At 40.4% G+C, this 26,509-nt stretch overlaps 1 protein-coding gene across 1 annotated transcript in view; it reads right to left on the bottom strand.

The window, feature by feature from the left end:
- Positions 1 to 65: 65 nt before the first annotated feature.
- The window catches only part of bin3 (bridging integrator 3), a 30,860-nt gene continuing 4,416 nt past the window's right edge, over positions 66 to 26,509 (bottom strand). Inside the window, exons 2-9 of the mRNA XM_005729389.1 lie at positions 21,796 to 21,844; positions 19,612 to 19,652; positions 15,468 to 15,529; positions 13,755 to 13,891; positions 9,533 to 9,573; positions 4,939 to 5,080; positions 3,706 to 3,840; positions 66 to 1,589 (exon numbers count right to left, since the gene is read on the bottom strand). Coding sequence (XP_005729446.1) covers positions 1,443 to 1,589; positions 3,706 to 3,840; positions 4,939 to 5,080; positions 9,533 to 9,573; positions 13,755 to 13,891; positions 15,468 to 15,529; positions 19,612 to 19,652; positions 21,796 to 21,844 — 754 coding nt within the window. The 3' untranslated portion in view covers positions 66 to 1,442. The remainder of the gene's footprint in view (positions 1,590 to 3,705; positions 3,841 to 4,938; positions 5,081 to 9,532; positions 9,574 to 13,754; positions 13,892 to 15,467; positions 15,530 to 19,611; positions 19,653 to 21,795; positions 21,845 to 26,509) is intronic.

The raw sequence follows: 26,509 nt of genomic DNA, 5'->3' as shown, positions 1-26,509 counted from the left end.
ACTCAGGCATGTGCAGAAGCACACGCCCACAAATCAACCCAAGACAACAGCAAAATAGTCACTGGTTGCTTTTCTTGCATTTAGTTTATTGCATGATGATAATAATGAAGCAGAAAATATCATCCGACGTTATTTAAAAACTTACATAAAACCCAATCTGATCACAAAGTATTCATTTTGGTATATTTAAAAAAAAATCAACCATGACTATAACTTAAACTTAGAAAAGCACCTTCATTCATCCAGTTATTGGCGTGTAATCAGACAGTCTGCATTGCAGAACACAAAGACGAGCAACCGGCTAAGCATTTCCTTCAGTAATTACACAATAAAAAGCCACAAAAAAAATAAATAGTCAACATACTTGTAACTTCAAATTCACTAATGAGTAACATTCAGTGTGTGTTTACATTACTATGTAGTGTAGTTATCATGCCAAGGCTCTACCTGATGGAAAGTGGAAACAAAGGCATGTGATGAGAGCATGATTTGGTCCAAAAATAAGACTATAAAACATTTTTCTTCCAACCCTGATGTAGAGGATACAGAGAAAAATACTTTTTTAAGGCTGCCAACAATGTGTGAGATTCTTTGCTAACACACACTCTAACCAACATAGAACAAAGGGATGGATGGTGTGAACAAAAGGAAAATATGGGTCACTTTATTTCCACTAGAGGGCGCACCAGCCTTTGATTTTTTTTCTTTCTTACTTGTGGGGTTTAAAAAGAAAACAAACCTGGATATGTCTGAAGCCTGAGTAGTCGACCTTTCAACACCACTCCGTGTTACACCGTTTTGTTTTTTTTTTATGTTATATCCAAAGTCAGACATGTTATCACAGGTGAGCTAATGTGTTCTGATGAACCCCAATAAAAAGCCCTCACACAGAATGGCACAGAGCTAAACTCACAGATTACCAGAAAAGACCAAAATTGAGAGATTTTTTTAAACCTACACTACATTACATAACACCTTCCAGTGTAATTTCAAAGTTGGATAATAAAACTATATTTCACACGCTGCTGCCAACAAGGCAGATGTGACTAATAGAAACATTTCCTTGCTCACTTTACACATTAGAAACAAATGGTTATAGATACCTCTGAAACCATGAAGCGTAACCTTGTTAATTAGTTCTGACAAGATCTGTCTGATTCCTTTACTAAAAGAAAATAAAAATAAACGACAACATATTGGCTTATAATGTTGCACTTGGCTGATGGCTTAGTTAATGTGGCATTCAGCTGCTTTGAGTTGCTGAGATGATGAAAGATTAGGGTGTAGTGCAAGAGCAATTGGGGGTGGGGATGAGGCCGCAAGGAAACAAATGGATAATCAGGTTTAGGTCACTGCTGTCCGTTTGAACTCTGGAGGAGCTTGAAGAGAGTGCAATCCATTCAGAGAGGCATGAAAAGAGCCCGTTTTTGTATTTTCCTCACTCAGTCGTCGGCGACAATGGACAGAGCACGCAACTCGGTGAGCTTGGCCTCTGTCTCCCTCTCCCTCTGCTCGTCAGTCAACCCTGCCTGGTCGATCTGGTCTGTTAACTCGCTGAAAATCTTGTACATTTCGGTGAAATAGACCACCTGGTGGGTAGAGAAGGAAAAATAAAAACGTAAGTCTGTGATGGCAGGGGAAAAGAATATCTGTCCTCTGATGAAAATGGGAACAGGTCGATCCACAGACCTCTCAGGAAACACCAGAATCCAAAATCTGAACACCAAATACAGTCTAATCGTGTTTCTACTTACAAGTCTGAAGCTGCTGTTCTCATACTACTTCAACCCTGCTAATGAGAAGTGACTTGAGAGGAGAATGGGGAGCCCACAGATATCAAACAACTCTGACAAAGCCCCAAAACCCAGCACTTCAGTGGGTAGTGACCCTGCTTTTCTCTCCCAATCTGAACAAGAGATAGAGAGTGTTCACTGAAAGCTTTCTTGACACTTCCCACCCCTGCTTCTTCCCCTTAGTTCATGAGTCAGGCTCCCTAGAGAGTTGCTTTGATGATTAATAGACTTTAATCACATTACAAGACTCCAGAAGAGTGGGCAGAGAATGAAAGTACTGGGAAATACAACCCCTAGAAACCCACACACACATCTCAATATTTATTCATGCAGCGATGCATACGATGCCATGCTCCTTAAGGGGGGGACGACACCGACTTCTCTAAAATTGCACGTGTTCCCTTGCAACAAAACCAACTGAGAGACCCGTGGGAAAAGTTTACTGTTTCACTAAAAGGGTCACAACAGAACGAGAATTTTGCCATAAGCAGACCAGACACTGCTTCTAAACCACCTTATACAAGCCTTTTTAAGTGCTCCGCCTGAAAGACCTTTGCATGTTTATACCAATATGTGCCACCTAAACCACATGAGTGGGCTATAAGTATTGGGTTACTGCTGCTTGTGGGGGTAAAGCGGATATGTTTTTTTTCCCAAAAGTGGCTTGTTGAAAGGGCCATCGGAAATGTCCATATGAACTGTGATGATAATGTACACCAGATCAGTGTCTAGGCGCCCTCTGTACCAAAGACTACCATTACAATTAGTCAAGTCACCACGAGGAGTAAACGCCGGCTCACGCAGCTGACCACCTACCCAAAAAAAAAAGAAGAAAAAAAAGAAGCAGCTTGGGGTAAAACAGCCATTTAAACATACCATACTCCCAGCTGCTTAATATTTACATGGAGAGGTCACACTTTGACCTTTGACAACAAAATGAATAATTTAAGTTGGATTCGATTCAGTAAACACAGCATCCACTGTAAGAGAAGCAACTAAAAAAAAAAAAGATGAATAAATGAAGACAATGCCTCACTTCATCATCATCTGTAGAAACTGACAGGTCAGGTGGTGTCTCCCTCTGACAGTTGCTGGACAGGACTTGTTATAGTGAAACTGAAGCCTGACAACAAAGACTCCCTTTATTCTTTTTCTTTCTGCTGCTGGACGCTGAGCAGCAACAAGCGGCTGGGAGAAAAGGGTGTGGAGGACCAAATCAAGCACATGCAACAAGCACTGGGGACGAGGTCCGCTGACCACCCACACATGGCTGTGCAAATGTGAAAATGTTCATTCATGTGTGTGAATTATATGAATAAATATAAAGCTGCAAGAATGACATGGCTAGCGTGCCTAATGGGACCTCTTGCACCAGACAAAAACAGGTAAGATTTATTTAATGCTTCAAGATAAAAGATGTGGGGAAATATTATATGTCTGCTAATTTGCTAAGTTCAAAGTGCATCACAGAACTCCATAATTGTCATTAGGTCTGGGATAATCTAGTTTACTTATTAGGATTGTGCCAGTGGCTGTCCCAAGGAGGAAATGACATGGCCAGGCAGGTCTGGGGTTAGTGAGGGGGACATAGTGGCGCTAACTTGAGACACCCAGCTGCTTTAAGAGAAGCTTCAGGTTAGAGGAAGGCTTGCAGGGCTGCAGTGGAGCCAGACAGATGAGGCCTTCCTCAGCTAAACACAGCAGCGTGGGCCGTCGCTGAGGGTTAATCACATTAGAGCAACGTTGAGGGAGACAGACTGCCTAGGTTATACACACCCTTCATCAGATATTTTATGCACTGTTTAACCGACGCTCAGAGAGTGGAGCAGTGGGTGGGTGGGAGGGAGGGTGGTTGTCTGCAGCTGTGAGAGGTTCGTTGGGTGTGCACTTAAAGGTGATGGAGGTCACTAACCTGTGCCCGGATGAGAGCCTCGAAGCTGGGCTGGAAGTAGTCGATGCGGCTTTGGTAGAACTTGGGCATCTCGTCCAGGAGCTGCTTGTTCTTGGCCTCGAAGTCATCTTTGACCGGTCGGAGTTCCTCTTTTGCCTGTGATGTCGGAGAGAGAGAGCAAAACAAAAGAACTGGTCACTGAGGGTTCAGTTCTGACTTTGAGTTACATTCTTTCATTTCACTGCGATGCAATACACACTACACATTAAGGATTCGTTCGCTAAAATAAGCTTAAGGAGCTACAGATTAATAATACCTACAAAGCGAAACAAGTTAGTCTGAAGTGAATTCACTTCTTGAGCCATCATTTGTCTTCTTCTCTTATTGTTCTGAAAGATATTTGCTTAATTCCCACGGAGAAGCAGTGCAAAAAAAAGGCTGTAATCACGACCAAAGTGAGGAGGAGTGGGTAATGTGGGCAGACTTGGCTGTGAGTGGACTCCAGCACCACTGATCTGTGTGTGAATGTATTAGTGGGTAGTCTACTGTAGGCATGGAGTTATGGAATGCACAATGAATAAGTGTGAGAGGGTGAGAATTTTTATTAAGGGGAAGGGGGAGTTGCTATATTCAAACTGAAACATATTGTCTTTCAGCTGCATTATGATATGCTCTCTTCACTTTAGTTTTATTTACACATGCCAGCTGTAACTGAAATGGCGTGCAAGTGTTTTGTCAGGATCATTTCTTTAAGTGCACAGGGACTCAGAGGGCATGGATGTAGGGGCCTCTTCAAGGCTTTGTTCCCCTGACAGTGCTTTTCTCAATGTGTGTGGGTGGCTCACCATGTGAGGATGTGTTAGAAGCAATAGCATAGGCAACACTGCAGCACTATCTGTGAATGTGTGCTTCTGTAGTGGCCTCATGGTGTGTGCGTGTGTGTGTATATATGTGTATGTGTGTGTCTACAATTCTCAATTACGTGCCTGTAGATGTGCAGCAGTGCCTTTTTGAAAAGGCACTACTTGAGAGCCTGGTAGCTTGCGTGGGTGAAGGAGCGCACATGTACAGTATGCATGTGCTCAACTATTTTTGTTCATATCCAGTCAGCATTTGTGTCTTTTTCCACCTATTGTGCTCTATTCACAATACGGACAGCATGTAAGAGCAAGTGAACTCTGCTCCTGTGCAGTTGGAGGGAGAGCTCGAGTGGATCGACACGTGCGCCGACGCGAGCTTTAAAACTGACGCTACCTGATGCAGTTTGACCATCACGGGCCCCGTTTTTTCTTTCTCTTCGTATTTCTCCACTTTGGCTTGCAACCGCTTGTAGTCCTGCAGCGTCTGTTCCCTACGTTTCACTGCCATGTTAAGGCTGGGGAAGACACTACTGTACCTGAAAAACACCAGCACACAGAAAACAACATGCATGCGCACCGTGTGAATCCATGCAACGAAAGAAAAAAAGATCCCAGACATACATATCAAACTTTCCTCTTTTTTCCCTGAGAGAAAGTGAAGTTACTAAAAATACAGAAACAACTTTCCCGTCTCCATGTAATTTGTAGACATGCACTGTGCATTGCATCGTATCTTAATAAAAGTCATTATGATTTAATAAAATCCCGCTCCTCAACATCTTATTGTAGCGGTACTCTCAAACCCCAGAGGACAGCTCTGCATTAAGCTTCCTCTAATCTATTATCTAATTACTGTAGTTCAGAATGGCATGAAACAATTCATTTTGTGACAATTATCATATTCCAAATGAAAATATATTCTTGCAACAAGAATCCAAGTCTTCAGCACTAAAAATAGGAAAACATTCATCTGTAACTTAGCAACAGGAATCGGAGCTTCATCCTGGGACTTGTTGCACTGCTTTTGTGTCTGTTTTTAATAGGGAACGGGAAAACTGTATACAGAACACGTCTAACCTAATAATAAAACTATAGAAATTTTCAAGTTAACATGTCTGAAAGTTAGACTGTAACATTAACATTATTTCTTTAAACTCAGGTTAGATCTGGCTAATGATTTATAACAATTGGTATAACTTTAACCAAAATATTGAACGCCTGAATAAGAAAAGGAACATTTTTCAACTTTCTAAAATGTAAACCACAAAGCACTGACTTTGTTTTTCAAAAACAGGCCACAAGATTAGTCACGCAGGTGCATACCAGATGTGAGTCAGCAATAAAAACAATCGTAATAAAGAATTAGATATAGCCTTTTCTGAATGACTCATTTAAAGCAATTTATCAAGTGTGTAGGCACACTACTACAATACTTTATTGTGTGCGCCTCGGCCCATAGTGTTATTAGCCACAAAATGTGTGGGCTTCATGATTTACGTTCCTCTCCATGCCAACCCTTGCCCTGTTCTGTGTGGCGGATGAGAGAAGCCGAGAGTTTGTTATGAAATCCTGGATTACAACTGCGTTTGCCCGACGTGCACCTTACTACAGGCCAGATGGGGGAGTGGTGCGAACTCCATGTCAGACAAGCAGAGATTGTTTCCGACAGGAAGTTAAGCAAGGAGTGGTCTTGTAGTGTTTCAGTGACATCAACGAGCTCAGCCCAACCCAGCAGCCCACACTCCACCGCTATTTATAAAATACCACTCTGGCCCAGTTTACGGCAGGGGTGGATGCCGATCCTCAAATCTACTATCTGCTCCAGTGTACGCATATTTGAAGTGCCAAGGGATTATGCAACTGCCCTCCAGGCATGACTGCTTTCCAATGCAGTCCTACGGGCTGATGACAACACAGCAGCAAACCAGCTTTCAGACAACACAAAGGCTGGATTCTAGTTCACCTGACAGCATGGTGCAATTTCCTCATGACACACCACGGTGGCCTGCTGTTTGCGCGCTAAAAGGGGACAACGCTGTCTGCAACTACTATGTTTGAGCACAGGGAGACTTCAGGGCCAATGCTATCCTTGTGCTGGAGGAGGAGAAAAAGAGCTAGACACAAAGCCAACTACTTGTTAACCCATTAGTGTCACTTCCACACTGAACGCTGAAGTTTCAGTGTTACATTCGGTTACTGTGACTCAACGGTACACTACCCTCCCCCACATGAGAACCTGAATGTGCTTATGCATACACTGTAATAACAGTTTTTGGTTTTTTTAAAGAAAAGAAATGTCCAGGCCCTGGATGTTTCCCTCGATATCCTGGCCTTGGTTGGATAACTACTGGTCAGCCTGCGAGGTCTGTACCTGCGGTGAGCCTAGTCTGGGTGATTTCTTAAGATGGTTGAGGGCTGCAAAGGGGCCAAGGATACACCACTGTCCACGTGACAGGTCAGGGTGTGGTTAAAAAAAAAAAAAAAGGGCTGGATGGAAATAGCATCTGGAGCAGAGAGTGTGTTTATGAGCCGAGGCCAATCCACATACAGGCCAGCCTGACCCAGCAGCCAAGCCCAAGTCTGGTCTAGACACCCTCAGTCTAGCAGGCTGGCTGTCACTTTTGACTATGACCATCACATAACTCACTACTGAAAAAAAGAAAAAAAAAATCAGTTTAAAACACACCACTAAAAATATGGGAAAGGGACCTGTTTATGTGTAAATTACCACCTTTGTTCGTCATGGTCTCAGAAGAAAAATTAGGGTCACATCACGTGGCACCTTCATTTAAAATATGCTTGGTGTGAAAGTGAAATAACTACCACCTGTTGTATAAATGGTTTAAAAGCAGTAGACCATGGGAATGTCTGTGACGTAAATGCTAGCAACATCTCCTTAGTCTCCAACAAAAAAAAACAAAAAGCGTGCAAAGAAAGAGTGTGATCTGCTGTGACTTGCCTAGTGCTTTAAAGCCCACATAACTCACGCAGCCTCAGTGCGCGATACACCAGATAAGATGGTAAAAAAACAAACATCCTTTTTACAAAAAAACAATCCCCCCCTCAAAAAATAAAAATAAAAATAAAAAGCCTGCATCAGCCCCAGAGCTAAGGTCAACAACTCCCATTGGCTCCAAACCCCACAACCTGCTCTGAGGGCAGCGTGTTCCTCTGATTGAGAGGGATGAAGGTGGTTTGTCCAGTCCTGGCTCAACCCAGGGCAGAGGTCTCAAAACAGGCTTGACTTCTATTTCACCCAAAAGAGCAACGGAGCAAAAAGGGCTAGGTTACAAGGCCCAGATAACACACATGCCTCAATGCCCACGCACTCCCCTCCCCTCGCATAAACATAGTGATGTCATTCAGTGACCCCGCAGAGTGGATGAAACGCACGTCTGGGCCTGAGAGAGAGGAGACACTGAACGCAGGATGGGGGCAGAGTAGAGGGGGGCTGCTTTTTCGTTTGTTTATTGTGCGTTTTACCACACTAAGCATTAAGAATGGATGCCAAAATTTGAAATAGCAATCACATGGACACAATCATGTAGCTGACACACACACACACACACACACACACACACACACACACACACACACACACACACACACACACACACACCATTGAAAGTCTTCCATTAACATAACGTTCTCCTTTTCAACTCTTCTCTAATTGTCTTTACAATGACACAAGTTCACCAGAAGAGTATTTTGAGACAAGAAAAACAGTTACAAATATTCATTAGTGAGAGGACTAATGGAATCTTAATGGAAGCTTTAAAGTATAGCAGCTTGTGCGTCTTGGTTTTCTATAGACAACACTTTGATAAACTAATAAGTAATAGCGTTGCGTTTTTAAGAAGGAAAAAGTAAACAGAAAGGTCAGTTTAGTTTGGCATTAAAATTTGTTTATGAACTCACTTCCTCTGTTCTGTTTTAGACTCATGTAAATGCCTAACTTTATGATCTTAAATACCATCTTTGTGAGACAGCGCCCCCTCTAAAATCGGAGCTGGTGTTTGTGTACGTGTGTATGTTTGTGTGAGAGCGTGCACTGTCCTGAGACATTTCTCCTCCTGAACCAATCCGCAGCTCTGGGCCCAGGAAGCTGGGCCCTTTGCCATATTTTGAGCCTGCCCACACGTCCGCCTGCCGCCCACCAGGAAGAGGAAATTAGAACCATTCCATCCTGTCATTGCTCCGCCACCAGAGCGCATGAGGAAGAGAGGGGTTGACACACGCGCGCTCACACACACACATACACACGCTGACCTGACCTATCCATATTTTGATGGAGTATTCTCTTCACATTAGTTACTTTACAAAACGAGTGTCTCACGAGGGGAGAAAGTTGAACACAAATTTATAGAAATCTATACAAGCAGTATGCACATGCTCTCTTTCACAGTATTTAATCTCCTGGGAGGAGCCAGGAGGAGGAAGAAAACCTTAACAAGCGCTCCGGAAGACGGGTGGGATTGTCCAGCCACTCCCTTCAGTACCTCTGCTTTGCGCGTGTGTGCGTGTGTGTGCAAAGTGAGGCTTAAGGAATGGAATAGCATTCACTGCCTCCTCAAATGGGGGCGAGTATTAGGAACGAAGACCAAATAAACTTTCTTCCAGACACTACCAGCACAGCAGCCCTGTTAACTCCCAGTTCATTTTTATAATGCGTATTACTACACTGGAGGCCTTCCTGAGGTCCTGCACTGCAGCTATTCTTTCCACTCAGTTAGTGAGATATGCAGAGCAAGGTTAAATAGTAAAAACGACACGGGGCACCGGGTTTTGATCGCTCCACAGTCACATATGGAATTTAAGACACAACTGAGCTAAATCGCTTTTACCATTCTTCACACGAAAAGTTCACGATCTGGCTCTCCTAAAAATGCAAATATTGCAGACTAAAACTATTTGACCGCGGCCTGTTGCAGATTCAGATTTAAAGCTGGACATTTAACACAGAAGCAGCACAAGAAACTGACACTTACTTTTTCAGAGGGTCGACAACAGTCTTCTGGATCTGGTTGACCTGTAAAAGTAAATAAAATAAAAAGCTGTTAACACAAGCACTGCTCACCTTTCTAACAAATGAAGAGACATTACAAATTGTTATTCACTGTCAAATTGAGTTACATCAGAAGTGAAGTCAGAACCAAATAGCTTCTACATCTCTTGCTCATTAGCTGCAATGTAACGTCGCAGCACAAACACCAACAATTGTGTATATTTCAAACAGAGCACATAAGAAAAAAGGGGAAGGGGGGGGGGGGCTTGCAAAGAAACTTTCATGACGTTGACTCTTTTATTGTACACAAGCCCCGAGGAGAAACCCCTGAATATTCATTGAGCTTGCGATACAAAAGGATGGAACTGTCAGGGGACGGACATGAAAGCAAAGCCCAAATGATTTCCTGTGGAGGGTGGGCTGCCATACAAGATGAAAGTTCTTTACAAACAAACATTTTAACAATAACAGTTTATATTTTCCTGCATTCTCCTTCTGTTTGGCAGAACCGACAGGGGAAGGAAGGAGGGGAAGAAGGGGGGGGGGGGTGTTAAATGGAAGTAAACGAACATCTCATCTCGAGGCCTCCAGCCTCAGAACCAAGTCTCGTCGAGAGAAGTTGGAGCACAATTAATAAAGTTTCTAGAGTCATTTACATTGCAGATTCAAAATGACTGCTGCTACTAGATCTGCAAGCGTAACACGGCTAAGTTAACCAGGCAATCGAGTCAAGTGGAGAGAACACGCTTGGAACAGAGAAGGAGAATTTAAAGCAGGGAGATGTGAAGTGACAGCTGCATGAGAACAGTGAGCAGCTCCACTAATCATATGCTCACTTGCTATTGGAAGGACAGTCAATCACACAACAACAAGGAAGCAAGATCGCAGCTGTGCTTTGTAAAAATGCCCTGACCATCTACGAGAACATACAGCAACACTCGCTGCTTCACACAGGCAGATTTCCAAGTACAAAATGGTTGATTGTGGTTTGAGGGAAAACACAGAACCAATAACAAATAAGTACATGGGAATTCACATTGTCTTTGTTTTACATATTCACACCATCTCCCCCTCCCCAGCTCGAGCGGTGCCGCTGCTTCTAAGGTGAGAGCATGCAGCGAGGAGGGAGAAGAACAGCGGCAGATTTGCTTAAGCATGCTGGTGCCCTCTACCCTCTGCCCCTTCCCACAGAGAGGGGGGGCAGAGCTATTCCTTGGAGGCCCCGCAGAGCCTGAGGCCGGCGCTCTAGCAGCAGTCTCCATCAGTGAGTCACGGAGCAGAGGCCATCCCGGCACACAGGCCTCCCAAAAATACACACAGATCGCAGAGGAAATCAATATCCCTCCAAACGGAGCATCCTCTACTGTGCTGCCGCCATCTACACTGGGGCTCAGCTTCGGCAGCAGTGTGCCGGCGGGGCTGTGCGCCCTCCTCAGCCCCAGAAATAAACACACAGACCTGGGCCACTGCTGCCTTCATTATCGCTGCACGTTTTATCTGCTGGCTCTCTCACTTGTGGGCCCTGCGGCAGAACATCTCGTCTCAACACGGAGAAGAGCAAAGGGTGGATGCTTTTGTGTCTGTTTTGCTGGAGCAATAAGGTTTTGCTGCTGTTGCCGTCAGAATCAACAGCCAGCTTAAAGGAAGAAGTTAAGAGTGGTGTTCTAGTGCTGTGCTGGATTTTTAAACACCTAGCAAAACCTAGAGGTGATGCACATAACAGACTGACCAGAAAGTACTCACAATCACTATTTTGCCTCTAGCTCACTTGTAGCCACTCTACAAAGGAAGCCACACAGCTCAGCCCAAAGCTGGAAGTGAACATTGTGTTAAGGCAAAGATTTTATTTAGAAGGACTGAGAGCAGTGGAGAGACTATCAGGTGTGACCTAGCTGTCAAAAGCCACTCTGAATAAAAGTGTGTTTAAAAAAAACAACCAAACAAACACAAAGAAAAATCTATCCAGCTGGTGACTGTTGTCCTTTACAAGCGAAAAAATGTCTGGATCTAAGTAAGTGGATCAATCTTTTTCAAACAAGTGACAGTCACAGAGACAAATAGGAAGGCTACACAGACAGTGAACAATACTATACATTATAAAGGCATTAACTACAAGTGACTTCTTTAAAAAAAACAGATTAAAAGGAAGAATGGCTGTCTCTTATTCATTCACACTCAAGTGTGTGTCGTAGGTTTTTTCCCCTTCAGAATGAAAAAATAAACTGAGTGAAAATGGGAAAAAAAATTTTCAAATTTGATATTGAAAAAAAATCTAAAGAATGCAAAAGTACTTCATCCTGACAGCAGGAGTGCTCTCCTGAACACTCAACCAAGCCAAGTCCTGGAACATATGCACCCTGGGTCACAAACCCACACGCTCAGTCCAACCTACATTTTACTTTGTCTAGTCACTCAAAATGGCTCCTGTAAAATTTGATGAGCCGTGAGCAAAGCAAGTCTGAAAGACTTAAAAGCTGAAGAATCAAGGAAAGGAAAGGAAAATAAATGACAGCTGCAGAATATCTGCTTGGATGCTGTCTTGTGCTTTTAGTATGTTTTATTCTCAAAACAATAATACTGAGTTTGCCTGAGTAGCACGGAAGTATATCCTAACAAGTAAAGCCAGGAGACAAGACCAGCGACACTTAATCTCATATACAAACACTGAACATTAGGATGACATTTATTTACCAGCTCAAGACAGTATGCTCATTTAAAGTGAGGACTTTTGTCAGTCGTCACTTTAATTTCTGGAACATGGACATTGCTTCACTTATATACACTGAGGAAGGTTACAGCTTGATTATCTATGGAAACCGAGTCCAGCCCCTGAGGTTTCCCAGAAAATATGAAATCAACTCTTCAATGCTCAATATGTATATTTCCAGGTGACAGATGGCCTGTTATGCCTGAAATACTTATACTACAGCTTTACCATGGAATAACAACATTACCCACCGTTTGCAAAGGAATTCATTTTCTCCCCCTTGTTGGATCATTGTTGTGGGAAAGGTTATGAAATCATTTTGGTTCACAGCAAAATATGAAAAGAAAGGGGAATATTTTTAAGGCAGCAAATGTGAAAAGCCTAGAACACCTACTAGCGGGGCAATGAGTCAAGAAAACACAGATGGAAAAAAGTCAATCGGTATATGCCTTAGTGTGATCTCCTATGTTCTCTCCTGTATTTTTTTTCCTCTTTTCAAACCCTCCACAGCGTAGTGCCTTGAGGATCCACACATGCAGTGCCACTATGATTCACATTATAACTACCTGTGGCGATGATTCTAATCAAAAAGTGAAGGGCGCCCAGCAAATAATATGAAGAGCCCTGACAGCCAGAGAGATCTTCACAGAGTACAGCTGTGGAAGAGCGAGCAAGAATACGCTGTACCGCTTACAGTTCTGGAAAGACAGACATGCCGGTCTGTCTGCTGCTGGCCCTTAGGACAAAACATACAAGAATAATAAGAAAAAAGAAATGGTTTCCCAAATGCAAGCGCTGCAAATATCTAAGCAGAAAGAAAAATATGTAAAATATGATATGAAATGTACATGAAGGACGGGACAAGTGTTGGGAGGATTTCAGGTTGGGTTTGCCAGAAGTACGGCTCTGAGAGGTTTACAGTGTTCAAGCTGATCATAGGTACTCCACCCCGAGGGAGGAATAAAGTTCCTGTAATCCATCAAGAACATATTGGGTGACCTACCAATGCAAAAAAAAAAATGTTTTTACCTGAAGCCAAATGTATTAGGAAGTAATGCAAGAAATACAACAGACCTCAGCACATAAGCTGTGAGTTACTCTTGTGAATTTTGTGGCAAGGCATGTTTTCCTCTTCAGAGAAGGCCCATCCATTGTATGAGTTATTTTAGACACCAGTGAGTCACAAATGCATCAATTTTCACAGCTGATAACCAGTAGCTTGAGCTTATAGAGGATCATACCACAGATGCTTTTCAAAAACAGCAGAAGGAAAGACATACGGATAGTTTTTAGTCCACAGGCAGCACAATATTGACAAATATGAAAACATGCATTTTCAAAAAAACAAAAACAAAAAAACAAAACCTTGTTTAGTGTCCTACTTTGCTTGTTAGAAACGGAATTTTTTCAAACGATTTGAAGAAAATCACTGTGTCAAAAAGCCAAAACAGAAAAAGAGCAATATAATAAAGATGCCAAGTGTGGGAAAGAGTCTTACCTTTTCTTGGTTGAAGGCATCCATCCTTCTCATGGCTGTATCTAAAGCAGTCATAGAGTCCAGGAAGGCCTGATCCTGCTCACACAGCGGGTTACTCAAGAGGTCTGCGGAAATCTTCACTGCTGCCTTAGACATGGCTGTCAGCCATGCAAATATGCATGCAACACACAAAGCAGAAAATACTATTAAAACACAGTTAACTTCGTGAAAACAGAAATACCGATTTTGTAAATGGTTACTGAAGATGTCTGCATCTACACATTTTAATCTAATTCCATGTAAGACTCCTACATTGTTCTGAAATTGTGGACGCAATTTTTGTGGATTAAACTGAAGCTTTAAGCGTTTCATCACTTTATATGAAGTAGGGTATTCAAAAGTGAGCCTGTCGGGAAGTGCACAACTCGAATGGCACAGTGCTGCCCCCATTGTAAAAATCTGAGGGGGTGGTGGGGCTGCCTGCCGCGCTGAATATTCACCAGTGCAACGAGAATTTTTTGCCATTTTTCTACACTGACAGCATCAATTACCGTTAATCTGCACTCGTGCCACTTTGTTTAGACACAGAGCATGTATCAGTATATGGCTTCACTGTCAAAACAAATGAGCTGCACTGAGGAGACACAAGCTGACGACAGGAGCTGCACTGAATATGGGCTTTACAGAGATTTGGAACAGTCATTGGTCATTTCACACTCCCCTGGGACCAATTTTCAACCAATCAATTATCACGGTGTAGCATTTCTGCATCTCTCTCAGTTTGCACAAGTAATACATTGCTTGATCTGACAAACATTTTAATTACAGGGTCGTGAAAATCAAAAGGTGACCTGAGGGCTTGTTATTAGCAGTGAGGGAGAAGGTGAAATTTATGTCCTTTACAATTTCCTGAGGCAAGACAAGTTAACATATTTTATTTGCCTTCTGTTATTTAGCCTAATTTGGCATGTGTACAGGAGCATCCCTTAAAAAGATATTACTGGCCCTCACCAGATGACTGTCAGCACGTTCGCTAGAGTGCTGCATATAAACACATTTGGCTTGATACAGAGAGAAGTGTATTAAATGCAGTGCTGACATGCAGAGTAGGTCCAGTTCTTTGTTTGGTAGCAGTTAGTGGAGATGGGACCTGTGCAACAGATGGAATCCATTAACGATAATGAGGCCCTGACAGCTATGACACTTTGATGATGCAGACATTCATATTGCAGAGCACAAAGGAGAGGAAATGAAGAAGTCTCTCACTGCTCCATCCGTCCCCACTCTTCCACCCCCACAAGTGACTACTTACCACAGGCCATATCTACTACCACTTCCCAAATACAAAAACACAAAACCAGCAAATCGGCAAATAAATCTTTAGTAAACAAGAGTTTTGTGGCAGACAAATACATGGATAAATGATGGCAGAGATGGTAAACCAGGATCCCCAACTGAATATAGATCACATGGTCAAAAAACAAAAAACACACCTGCTATGACAGCTACAAACGCCTAAAAAAGGAAATGATTAAGGTAGAGACTCACACACAATTGTTTCATGTCATATCATTTGGAGATCGAACACAGCACAGGAAAAAAAAAAGAAAAACACAGGCACCCAAACATCTTTCTGGCCCTGAAAAACATGCCAAGTAACATCAAGTATGTTGGTGAACAAGTGCTGATCAATGGCTCACCAGGCGGCAACACCAAGTAAGTGACAGAACATACCTAAATCTGCCTCTGTGCTTTTCTTCATGTCTTTGTGAAGCTTTTTCGTCTGATCCTCCAGCCTGTGGGACAAGCAGAAGACTGATTATCAGAGCGCTTCTTGTCTCGTAGTACAGTAAAGAATCAGTTATCCTAACTTGGATTAATTAATAACCTATACTGAAGTCAAGATTTACTTTATGAGCTGTAGGCATGCATTAATACATCAGTCAAACGTTGGTATCTGCTAATGTGAGCCTGGTTTTACTGATACCTTCAGGTTTATCAATTGATATATAGGCCTGAACTTTTAAAAATTTTCCACTGTTACAAAAGTAGGAATGCATACTTTCAAATCGATTCATCCCTGAATCCCTCTGAACCCGTTCAGTTGGACAAAAACATTGACAAGGATAAAGAAAACACAAACCTCGAAAAAAGACATAAAACAATATGGATTAAGAAGGAATTACACATTCGACTGATTCCACATAAAATCTGTTAGCTAATTAACAATAGTGTGAATCCTTCAGTCAACTACATTTCCGCTCAAAAGCATTAACGTCTTCAATCATTCCACTGCACATATTCCATTGATGTGTGTTAAAAATGGCAATTACCAGACTATGGAGGCTGAAAACACATGCCATTCATTATATCAATTAAGGCAAACAAGGGGTTTAGAATCTCCCCTGAGACTACCTTCATAACACTACTCCTATTTGATGAAAAATGTGGTGCAGTCAGGTTTTGCTTCCATCCTTGTTTTTCAAGAACAATATTAAATAGGAAGTCAGTAACGGTAATCCCATTTTTGTGCATGTCCACAAGATATAAAGACACTAGCAGAACAAGTAGAGCTCTTTCAGAGCTGCAAACCAAAACTGGAAGTCAAGCAGCTCCAATTAAATGTTTTAGATTTTTTTTTCGGTTTAGCAGCTGGGAAACAAAGAACGATTGGGGATACTCACAGGTACACTAACCAAATCTAAACTGTTAAACTGAAGGGTTTGAAAATGACTGCTGATTAAAAAGCAGCATTTATAGGACTGTAAAGAAAAGTTCAAGTCTCCCAAAATGCAACATACAGACAACTTTGGTTTTAGATTTTCATCTGCAAATGGATTTTCTTTTATTCTTTTGTTTGTTTATCCAAGAAAGGACAAATAGTAAAATTATTTTTTTATATATATATATATTTTTTAAACAGAACATGTTCTCTTTAAGCTTTTGTTTCTTTTGACGTTAAAGGATTTTATACTAAATCACCACAGACCAGATGGAGGTTGTTCCTAAAATGTCATTTGCAGTAAATGATGTAATTTCATCCCATACTGTTCACACCACGGGAAAGAAAAAAACAGTCTGTCAGAACAATCTCCACAGTAACTTCTTGTGTCCCTCTCACCAATTAGATAGAACTAGGTCTCACAAGCTATATTAGGCTTTCTCTAAATTAATTAAAATGCACGCTTATGTTTCAAATATCCAGAAACAGGCATTTCAAATTGTAGTAAATTTATCATCAATGCTTCAGGCAAGATTTGGAGAGTATCTAGTAATCAAGAGAGATTCTTCCTGTGTTCGTCTCACTACATTAAGTCAATTTTTAGCACATATTTGGACGAGGAGAGTCAGTGTGACAAGTTCAGGTCATCACAGTTTTCCTCTGTTGTTGAGAACATTTTTGCGTCAATTAAACTCTGACGTGACATTAAATCTTCATATGATAACATTTTGTTGTTAGAGCCGCAACTTGATAACTGATTCTGACATTGTCATAAACATTTTGAAATTGTAATATGTTGTCAATCTTAGCATTTCTGTCTGAGATTACATAAAGTAGAGATATTTGACAACTCAAACTAAATGTTTAGACTGCAATACTAGACTAAGTAATACCAAGCAAAAATATAATATCAGGAAAATTAAAAAAAAAACCATAATCCTGCCAGTCATGCATATTAGTTTGTAAGATAGTGGGTGAAAGTATCTTACTATGTAAACAAACCAGTGCGCTCTGAGCCCAGTACACTCAGAATATATTCTTGTGATGGTTATTTGTGCATGTGAAAGTCATGTTCCAGACACTACCACCTACTTAAAAATACTGCTGCATTTTCCCTTCTCTGTCAGAACTGATGGTGAGAGAGAGCCATCCTGGATGAGTGCCATGCCAGCGTGGAGTCTCTTCCCAAAAGGTGCTAATAGAGTAACCTACTGGAACAGCTGCTGCTCCTTGTACCTATGCCCCAAACCTTCTACCCATGCAGCCACAGCCGTCATGCCACACAGGGTGGTGAAAACGAAAGACATTCAAGACTTTTAAAGAAAATTGCTGAATATATCACTTATACATTGCAACATGACCATTTTACTCTGATTTGCTTTCCGGCTCATTGCTTTTCACACAAGACTGAGGTTAGAAACTGCAATTCCATGTAAATCACTCTAAAACCAAGAATTGTACCAGACTAAATCAAATTTTAATACCTCTAGACATGACTAATTTAAGTTTGTCACTGAAATAGTTTAACTTTTTTCACATAGACTTGCACAGCCGTATATTAGGACATTTGGATTTCCTATACTGCTATTACAAAATATTGATCTTAAAAAGTGATCAAATAACATCGACAAAGAAAAAGTAAAACACTGTGATCCATATTGGTTAAGTTGTGGAATTTCACTTACTGTTCCACAATAGTGTTTAAATTTTGTCTGAACCCACAAGTCAATACCTACTTATACTTAACACATATGAAGTACAAATATGCTTCATATATAGCGGAAGGAATAAGATGATCTTGTGTTAAATGCTTTATCAGCTAGCACTTTAAAGCCACTTTTACACTACATGCAGATAACAAAGCAATGATATTTCAGGCTCAGAGGAAATTATCAGGTATGTTTCCAGCAGGATGTACACAGGATATGAGGGCAAGATATGACCATCATCAATTTGGAGGATGCAACAGGTTATAGAGGAAAAGTGTGCACATACAGAGAGACTATATATACATCTGCATGTAACCTTTCAGATCTCATTTGGGTTTTGCCTGTTCTTCTCATCAAGGCTAGTTCTATGAGATTGAAATCTGTTTTACACTGCTGGTACTACAGATAATAGAAAATAGAGCTCTCTATGTTATAGATCATAGAGATTATTCAAACACTAAAATTAAAATGATGTTGAAATTGGTCTATACTTCAATATGGGAGAGTGTTAAAGTACAGATTATTTTTGTACTAGAAGAATTTAAATGTCTTCAGTCAGATGGACAAACTGCAAACACAGGTATCAGTTACTACTAAGTATACTGCATTTAGACCACAGGAGCACCATGAAGTGTTGATATGGATCTCTAGGGTGGAGAACCTAAATGTCTCTACATGCCTGCTGCTCTGACTCATCTATAAGGTCTATTGGCACCACACCTTCCTGATAAAGGGCCCTCCTACTCAACAAAACCTGAGAGGAAAATGATGCTCCCACTCATTTTGCTGGGCCCTCAGGGAGTTTTTGTAACCTCAGCCTCCCAGTAAGACTGGGCCTGATGTACTGAGCTTACAAGTTTTGAATTTTAAATGATGTGATCCCTACTTGCCTTTGTTTCACAGAGAAACTGAAATAAAGACCATTAACAGAATTTCTATATCCATGATGACATTAAATTGTAAAAATTTGATATTTCCGCTGTGGCCAAGTTTGAAATGTCTTAATATTTCATGTCAAGAAAAAACAGTGTCCAAAACTACCAAAAGCTGGAAAAGAAAAAAGAAAAACTACATGTGCAAAAAGGAATACTTAAAATGTAAATATGCAGTCAAAATAACTGTTAGTTATTTCAGATTTCTTATTTACTTTATAATCCTGACTAGTAATTGTACATTAAGTCATTTCATGAGAATAAAATAAATAATACAAAAACATTACAGATTTTTCTGTTGGCAGAAGGACTAATGACAGACATTAAGATATTGAATATATACAAAGCACCAAGCTAAAACAAACAATACATGAACATGAAAACACTTGGTAACACATGCATATTTTTGTAAAATATAAAATGTTTATTTTAATGCCAATGTAACTCTGAATAACACAGAGAAACTTTAGTCACTGTCTACCTCATTAGTCTTATAAAGCATAATGGAAACTTACTTTTGGAGTTTGTCATATTCTCGCTCAAAGTCTCTTTCAACCTAAAATAAAGAATGCATTGCAGGTATATTAGCATTTTGGCATAGTACAAATAATGACTCCAAAAATTGTAACGGACAATAAATACATGTGCGAAATATAATAGTTTCCAGCAACAATGATTACTTCAGAAGTCATTTGTTTTCCCACTTGGACATATTCACGGTCTTTACCTGTAGGATTATGCACCAGGATTGACGGACAGTGGTTTGAGCAGCTGAAATGCAGGTAAAATGACTAGGTTATGTTTAATAAATTATTTTATATTTAACTAAACCTCTTGCGTGGACTCTTTCCTTCCTTGTCCAGGATCTTTAGACCTACTGGTAAGATTAAAGTTTGGGCCCTTGTTAATCAACTTAGTTTGCAGTTTGCTAAATGGTCATCTAAATTGAATTGCTTTTTGAGTACAGCCGAAAGTTGTTATGGTATTTTAGACTGTGACTAACATCTTAGGAAGTTCTAGAAGTTCAGATCCTTAGTATTGCAGTTCTAAATAACATTAGTTTGGATCGGTTACATCAATTTAGAGTTTTTGCGGTTGGAAGAGAGCAGCACTAGTATTTTGCTCGGCTGTTAAGTCCATGAATTTAGGGTTTCAGATATCCTTTTTGGCGAATATAGCCAAATGAGTCTCTCAGTTAAGTAGGTTTAAGTGGTTTATTTGTAGACTTAAACTTGAATAGTGTTGTAAAATATGTAACTTGGTAACATTTTGGTGTGCTGCTGTGGTTGATGCTCATACTTTAATTACAGCTTTGGTTGTTTGATGCTAGAAGTTTTTCAGAGGAGTGTTGTTTGGGAATGTTTGGGAATTATATTAGTAGCAATTTCCAGTGATAAAAAACAGTTTGGCCATGCATTACTGTATGTGCTAACCAAGAACACTTATGTGTCACTACTCCTTAATTTGTACCTGGCGTAAAATATTTAACTTGTTAGTTTTGTCTGGTAGCTTTGACTCTATTAACTATTTTGAATTGCTGTGAGCTTTGCAGTAGCTTGGTTATCTCTTTGTTGGCATCTTGGACATTTTGGTTAGTGTGGACGTTTCTGTTTGGAGTAACATTTTGGTGTGCTACTGTGGTTGACGCTCATATTTTAATTCCAGCTTTGGTTGTTTGTTTGGCTGGAATTTTTCAGAGCACTGTTGTGTGGGGGTGTGCATGTGTAACTGCAGGCTATGTGGTGTTGGGCACTTGTGTTGAGATCTGGTGTTCATTTAGTTTTTTTACTCATTCTTCTGAGATTAACTGATTTTCCCATTGAATTTATCTACAAGACTAGATTTGCTATTCTGAGGCAGATACTTATTGCACTCTTCTGTATACCAGTTATATTACTAGCAACTTCTGGTGATGAAAACCAGTTTGACCATGCATTACTGTACGTGCTAACCATGCACTCGTATTCACCACCACTCCTTAATGTGTTCCTTGGGTAGGAAAACTGGATCTGATAAAGTGATGGGTGTCAGGTTGTTCTGGTTGTGTGGTAGCCATTGTAATAAATAAATCAGGACCCTTCCACACTCACTCAAGGGAACGTAAACTATAGAATAATCTTAATAATCCATACAACAGTGACACCACTTGTACTGAATGTATACAATGTTTTTCACTTTTTAAGGTCTTTTTTAAACATAGATATTGCGGTGTACTATAATGCATCATGTACCGCAGAATTATATCATGATACAATTGCCTTTGTAGGTATTGTGATAAAATTGAGCTGTTTGTTAATCTGTGACTCCCACAGTAAAACTTTGCTTTAATCTCAGAGTTAATCTGAGTTTGGACCTACTCACAGCTGTCACCATCTCTCCCACTCCATGGTTTTTGCCTAGGATGGCACAGGAAGCTGGAATCCCTGTCTCACAGTCTAAATGCCAGGCCACAAACCTATTATGGTGGAAGTGGTTTTCTCCAGCAAGAAGAACACCCTCTCACTGTCACTTCAAGGTAACCACCTCAGCCCCCTTGAAAGACTTAGACAAATTGACATCTAATAAATCTTTGTGGACGACAGTATTTAGACTACTATTCGTGTGGTCTGTGCCATTCGTGAAGCTCAACAACTACAGCTTTTAAACTGCTGTTTTACCTGAATGTCTGGATAGAGTAAAAGTTTGTTCTTGTGACTTACAGTTTTAGAGACAATCTGTTTTTTTGGTTGTCCAATCTTGAACGGGATCCTGAAATGAACACGAAAAAACAAGCAATGAGTGCTGACAGATACAAGCAACAGGAAATGATTACCAAAAAGGTGAGATTAATGAATGCTTAAATTGTCAACAGTTGCATGATGACCGACTAAAGGACAGCTCAGGTCTACCGGTGTATTAGTGCCTCTTTTAGATCACTGACACAGACAATCTGAGGCTGTCAATCCCTGTTCCTCTCACACATGTTGTCAGTGACATGTACATTAACTTTGTGTCATCACTGATCACATCTGGCTGCCACTGCAAGCAGATGTCACTTAACAGAAGTGGTTGTCCCCTCATCTGTGTGATTTTACATGACCCCAACTGGCAATCAAATGCAGATGTTATAACATCAAAAAAATAGCAACCCTTCCCCTCCCCCAAACCACCTTCATATACCAGGACTCAAAAAGACAAAGCCATGACAACAATCAACACCAAAACATGTTACGAGGCTCACTGTATCTGCAATAGTTTCACATAATTTTCAGGATGAAGTACAACTTTTCTTCACTCGGGAAGCAAAAGACACAGAGATTCTACTTTCAGTAAAAAGAAAAAAACTTGTTTCGTCTTAGTTAAAACACAATCTTTTATCCCCATTTCAAAACCCTTGCCTATGCCTTAATAAGTTGCTGCAGCGCATCAGAGTGCCTTGGATATCCATGAGACAGAAAACACTGCCTTATCATTGTGATTTGCTCTATGTTGTACGTTGTCATTGATGTTGCACTAATGGTCTGAAATCTAAGCTACATGATGGACAGTTGCTACTGACAGCCAGGGTGAGGCAGCAGCTGTGTCAAAAGAAAGGTGTGTAGACTAATGAGATGGAAAAGTGAGGGTGTGATGTAGGACCGTATTGTGCAACCAGGGAAAGCTACAGATGTGTCAGGAAGATCCTTTTGACTACAGCTCAATCACAAAACTCAACATGGTCAAAAAAAACAAAAACAGTATGATTAAGCCTGGGGGAAAAATACATTAAAAAACAAGTTTCACTGGTGGCTTAGGAATTACATTGATTTTGACTTTCTGGTACTTGATATTATAACAAGGACTTTGACCTGGTGACAACCTTTTTTTGGTAAATAATAATAATAAAAAGAATAAAAACCAGTTACAAATCCCTGAAAACATTTTGCTGCTTTCGCTCGGGGATTAGTTTCACCCACTATGTCACTACTTGGGTGAGCCAACATGGAAAAAACCCCACAGAAATTACTCAGCTTCATCTGACTCACCTTTCTCCGATGAGGTGATAGGTACACTGTAATGTCAAACTACGTGCATTACATACCCACGTACCTGTCTTTGAAACTGTTTGGGATTGTTTACCCAAAGCACAACAGCTGGAGATTTAAACATGGAGAGTTTTAGATTGGTGTTCTCCCAAAGTTAAAACAAGAAGAAACAGCCTCCACACTGCCACACTACCTCTTGTAAGATCAGTTAAGATTTAAGACAAAACAACCATAAAAGAAGCACTTCAGCCCAGTCAGACAGTATAAGAAGAAATCAGCAGAAAGTTTATGACTTAAACTACACATTAAGCATTGACTACATATCCCATCTATTAATATAGCTGAACATACATTTTGTGATGATGGTTCTATTTGTTCATGCAATCTTTTGTTCTGCACATGCATTTACAACCAGTGATCTGCAACAATTTTACTTTGAAGTCTATGTGTAGAATTAAGCTACAGTTTAGGCACAACTTACAATTTAAAAAAAGTAAGTCACTACAGAAATGAAAGATACTAATCAGTTTTAACAATTAAGCCCAACTACTGGTATAAAATGAAGAGGAAAAAGTAATAGAAATAATAAGAAATTAATTAATTAAACAGAGAGAGTTGCCATTTTTAATTATGTTTATACGTTTTTTGTACGGTGCATGAAATGACTGACTGATCTTACAAGATCTATATAGTTGTCCTTAAACCAAAAGTTCAGGGAACTGATTGGAAACTTTTTGCCAAGATTGCCCAACATTTGGAAGCAGGTTTTGAGTTTGTTCTTATTTAATGGGTGTGTCAAGCTATAAATCATGACATCCACAGCAAAAAGACAACAGAAGGGTATTATGCAAGAGTGCTTTATAAAGGAAAAGAGGTACGTATATTTAAATGTTTGCTTTAAATGCTCTTGGGTTTTTCAGTTTCTCTGCAGTTTGGATCCAAATGTGCTTACATCAAGAGGATCTGTTAAACTGTCACTATATTAGTGTGAATTTTCCCTTTAATGTATCAAATGACACACTTGCTTTGGGTGGAAAAAAAATGAAGGAAGCTTGTAACATTATAGATTCAGAATATGTGCACTTCAGCAAAGAGCCAAAAAAAGTGGTCACTCTCTTCAGCTGCTCATGAGAACTGGCAAACACACCGGGTGAAGTGTGCTTTGGGGAGGGCAACTGCAAGTAGAGGGAGAGAATGAGAAAGAGGGAGGATGGTAGTCACTGTGAGAATCATTGCTACTGTTTCTTCACACAGCAATATTTCTGTAGGGGCTGTCACATTTAGAAACATTGGTAAGCCCAGTCCTGTGAACTCAGAACTAGAATCTGACATGGCAGAGGACTGGTCAGACGACTGCTAAAAACAAAGAGAAAATGTGCATTACACCAACTCAAATCCACAATTTTCTGAAACCAAATTTAAGCCAAGTGATGACATGCATGAGTAGACGCATAAATAAGGATTTTTCAAACAACTATGAAGACACATGATTAAGGTCACAAATAACAGTGCCAAAACTTCCCAAAAATACATATGAACTAAAATCTAAAAGGTCCATAGTTTCTATGAGTCTTCCAGACGTACATCTTCATCTTGTAACTGTGTACTCTCACAAAGCAGAAGTACTAAAAATATGCTTATCGGTCGGTAATAGCTACTGTTGCTGTCTTTCCTATTTAATCCAACGTTTTAATCGATCACCATTAGACCTAAGAGTAGATTACCATGTATGATTGGCTTTTCAGAACCCAACCTGTTGGCTAGGTTGAAACCCTACAATAACTCTCTCTCTCACTTAGCCAGAGACCCAGCATAGCAAGAAGTCGTTTTTAAAGAAGTATCAAAGCAATAAAAAATGAAAAATCCCACTACTGGTAAGAACATAAAATTAGATGCAGAGATCTGTCAGCTCGGTCTTTAGCCTCAGTCTGAAGTGACAGCTTTTATAACTATGCAAAACATATAGACATATAACTATGTAATAACATGGATTTAACCAAATAACTGGGGAGAACTGCAGTGGATCATGATTCTGCCCGTTCCTTGACCAAGACGCATTTAAACTGGCTCTTTACACATGCAGTCATTATCAAAAAGTTGGTCATCTCACATTTAATGAGCTATCTAATCTTTGCTGTAATAGAATACACGTCACTGCTATCAACAAAGCACGTAGGCAAGAACAAAGACATAACAGTCTTCTTGATTCTGGACACATAATGCACCAACTGGAGTAACCATTGGCTTTTCAATAAAACTGCAAATGTGTACACCATTAGGAAGATAGTGCATCATTTGACCTCAGATAGTCCGTGGAGCACAGAAGGCTAGTTGAAGATGCTGGGAAGTGGAATTGTTCTGATGATGACCCTGAAGTCAAACCGCTCACGTCATAGAACCAAGTGTGCAGGCCCTGCTGGAATGCATCAGTCAGCAGAGCCCATGAAGGACTCTTTTCACTGGGTGAGCACCCCACTCTTGACCTTGCGGTTGGCGGTGCGTACTGGTAGATGTGTCGTTTGCCAGCTATTGACCAAATGACTGAACTGAATGACGCTATCATGGTTACTACTTACAGTCTTGCCTGAATGACACTAAGAACCTGAAATATATTACAAGTGAGTTAATATACATACGCGTCATAAGTGCACTGAAAAGTTATCTTCTTTGCATTTTCTCTAGAATTACAGTCATGAATTGTGAGAGACAAAACATGAATTATGCAAATTTCCTTTTAAATGTGTAAAATGGATTATCAAGCCTTTATATTAACGTTCTTAATTACTAATGTCTCTTTGGATTATAATGTAGCTTATAAACAGTAGTCTTTCCCTGACAGTCTCTGGAGTAACTTTGACACAAAGAACTCAGGGCAAATACTGTACAAAAATCCAGTGTATGGGATGTTTATGCTTGCTCCTGAGTGCCTTGCTTCAGTAGTAATCTTCCACTTCCATTGTCAAAAGAGAGCAACACTAGCTAAGCATACTGGGTAGCCACTAGCTTCAGCCTGGACAATAGCTGGTGAGTGTTTACAGACAAGCAGGTGTCATCAATGCAAACTACAATGCTACACTGGCAACCTACTTTTGGCCAAAGCAATTGCAAGGAGGTTCAGTAAGGCTACGTCCACGCCTCATTTCTGTCTGTTATTTATTTACTTTCTGGCTCTTTGAAACGTCGCAGCAAAATGTCGAGGAAATGCAGATTTTTTTAAATGGACTAACAATGAGGTGGAGTTGTTGCTGCGAGTACCACTAAAGTACAAAAAAGTACAAAGCAAGTGAGAGTTAAAGAATTTGAAGAAAAGCTATCTGGAGCATGTAGAAGCTGATATTAATCTTTAATAGGGCTGTCAAAATTGAGCGCAAACAAAACAAGTCCTGTGTAACGCTATCTTAGTTTAATT

This window comes from Pundamilia nyererei, unplaced genomic scaffold, assembly GCF_000239375.1.
Source record: "Pundamilia nyererei isolate P.nyererei 1_Seehausen unplaced genomic scaffold, PunNye1.0 scaffold00033, whole genome shotgun sequence".
Lineage (NCBI taxonomy): Eukaryota > Metazoa > Chordata > Actinopteri > Cichliformes > Cichlidae > Pundamilia > Pundamilia nyererei.
This window is presented reverse-complemented; position numbering and strand designations above follow the sequence as displayed.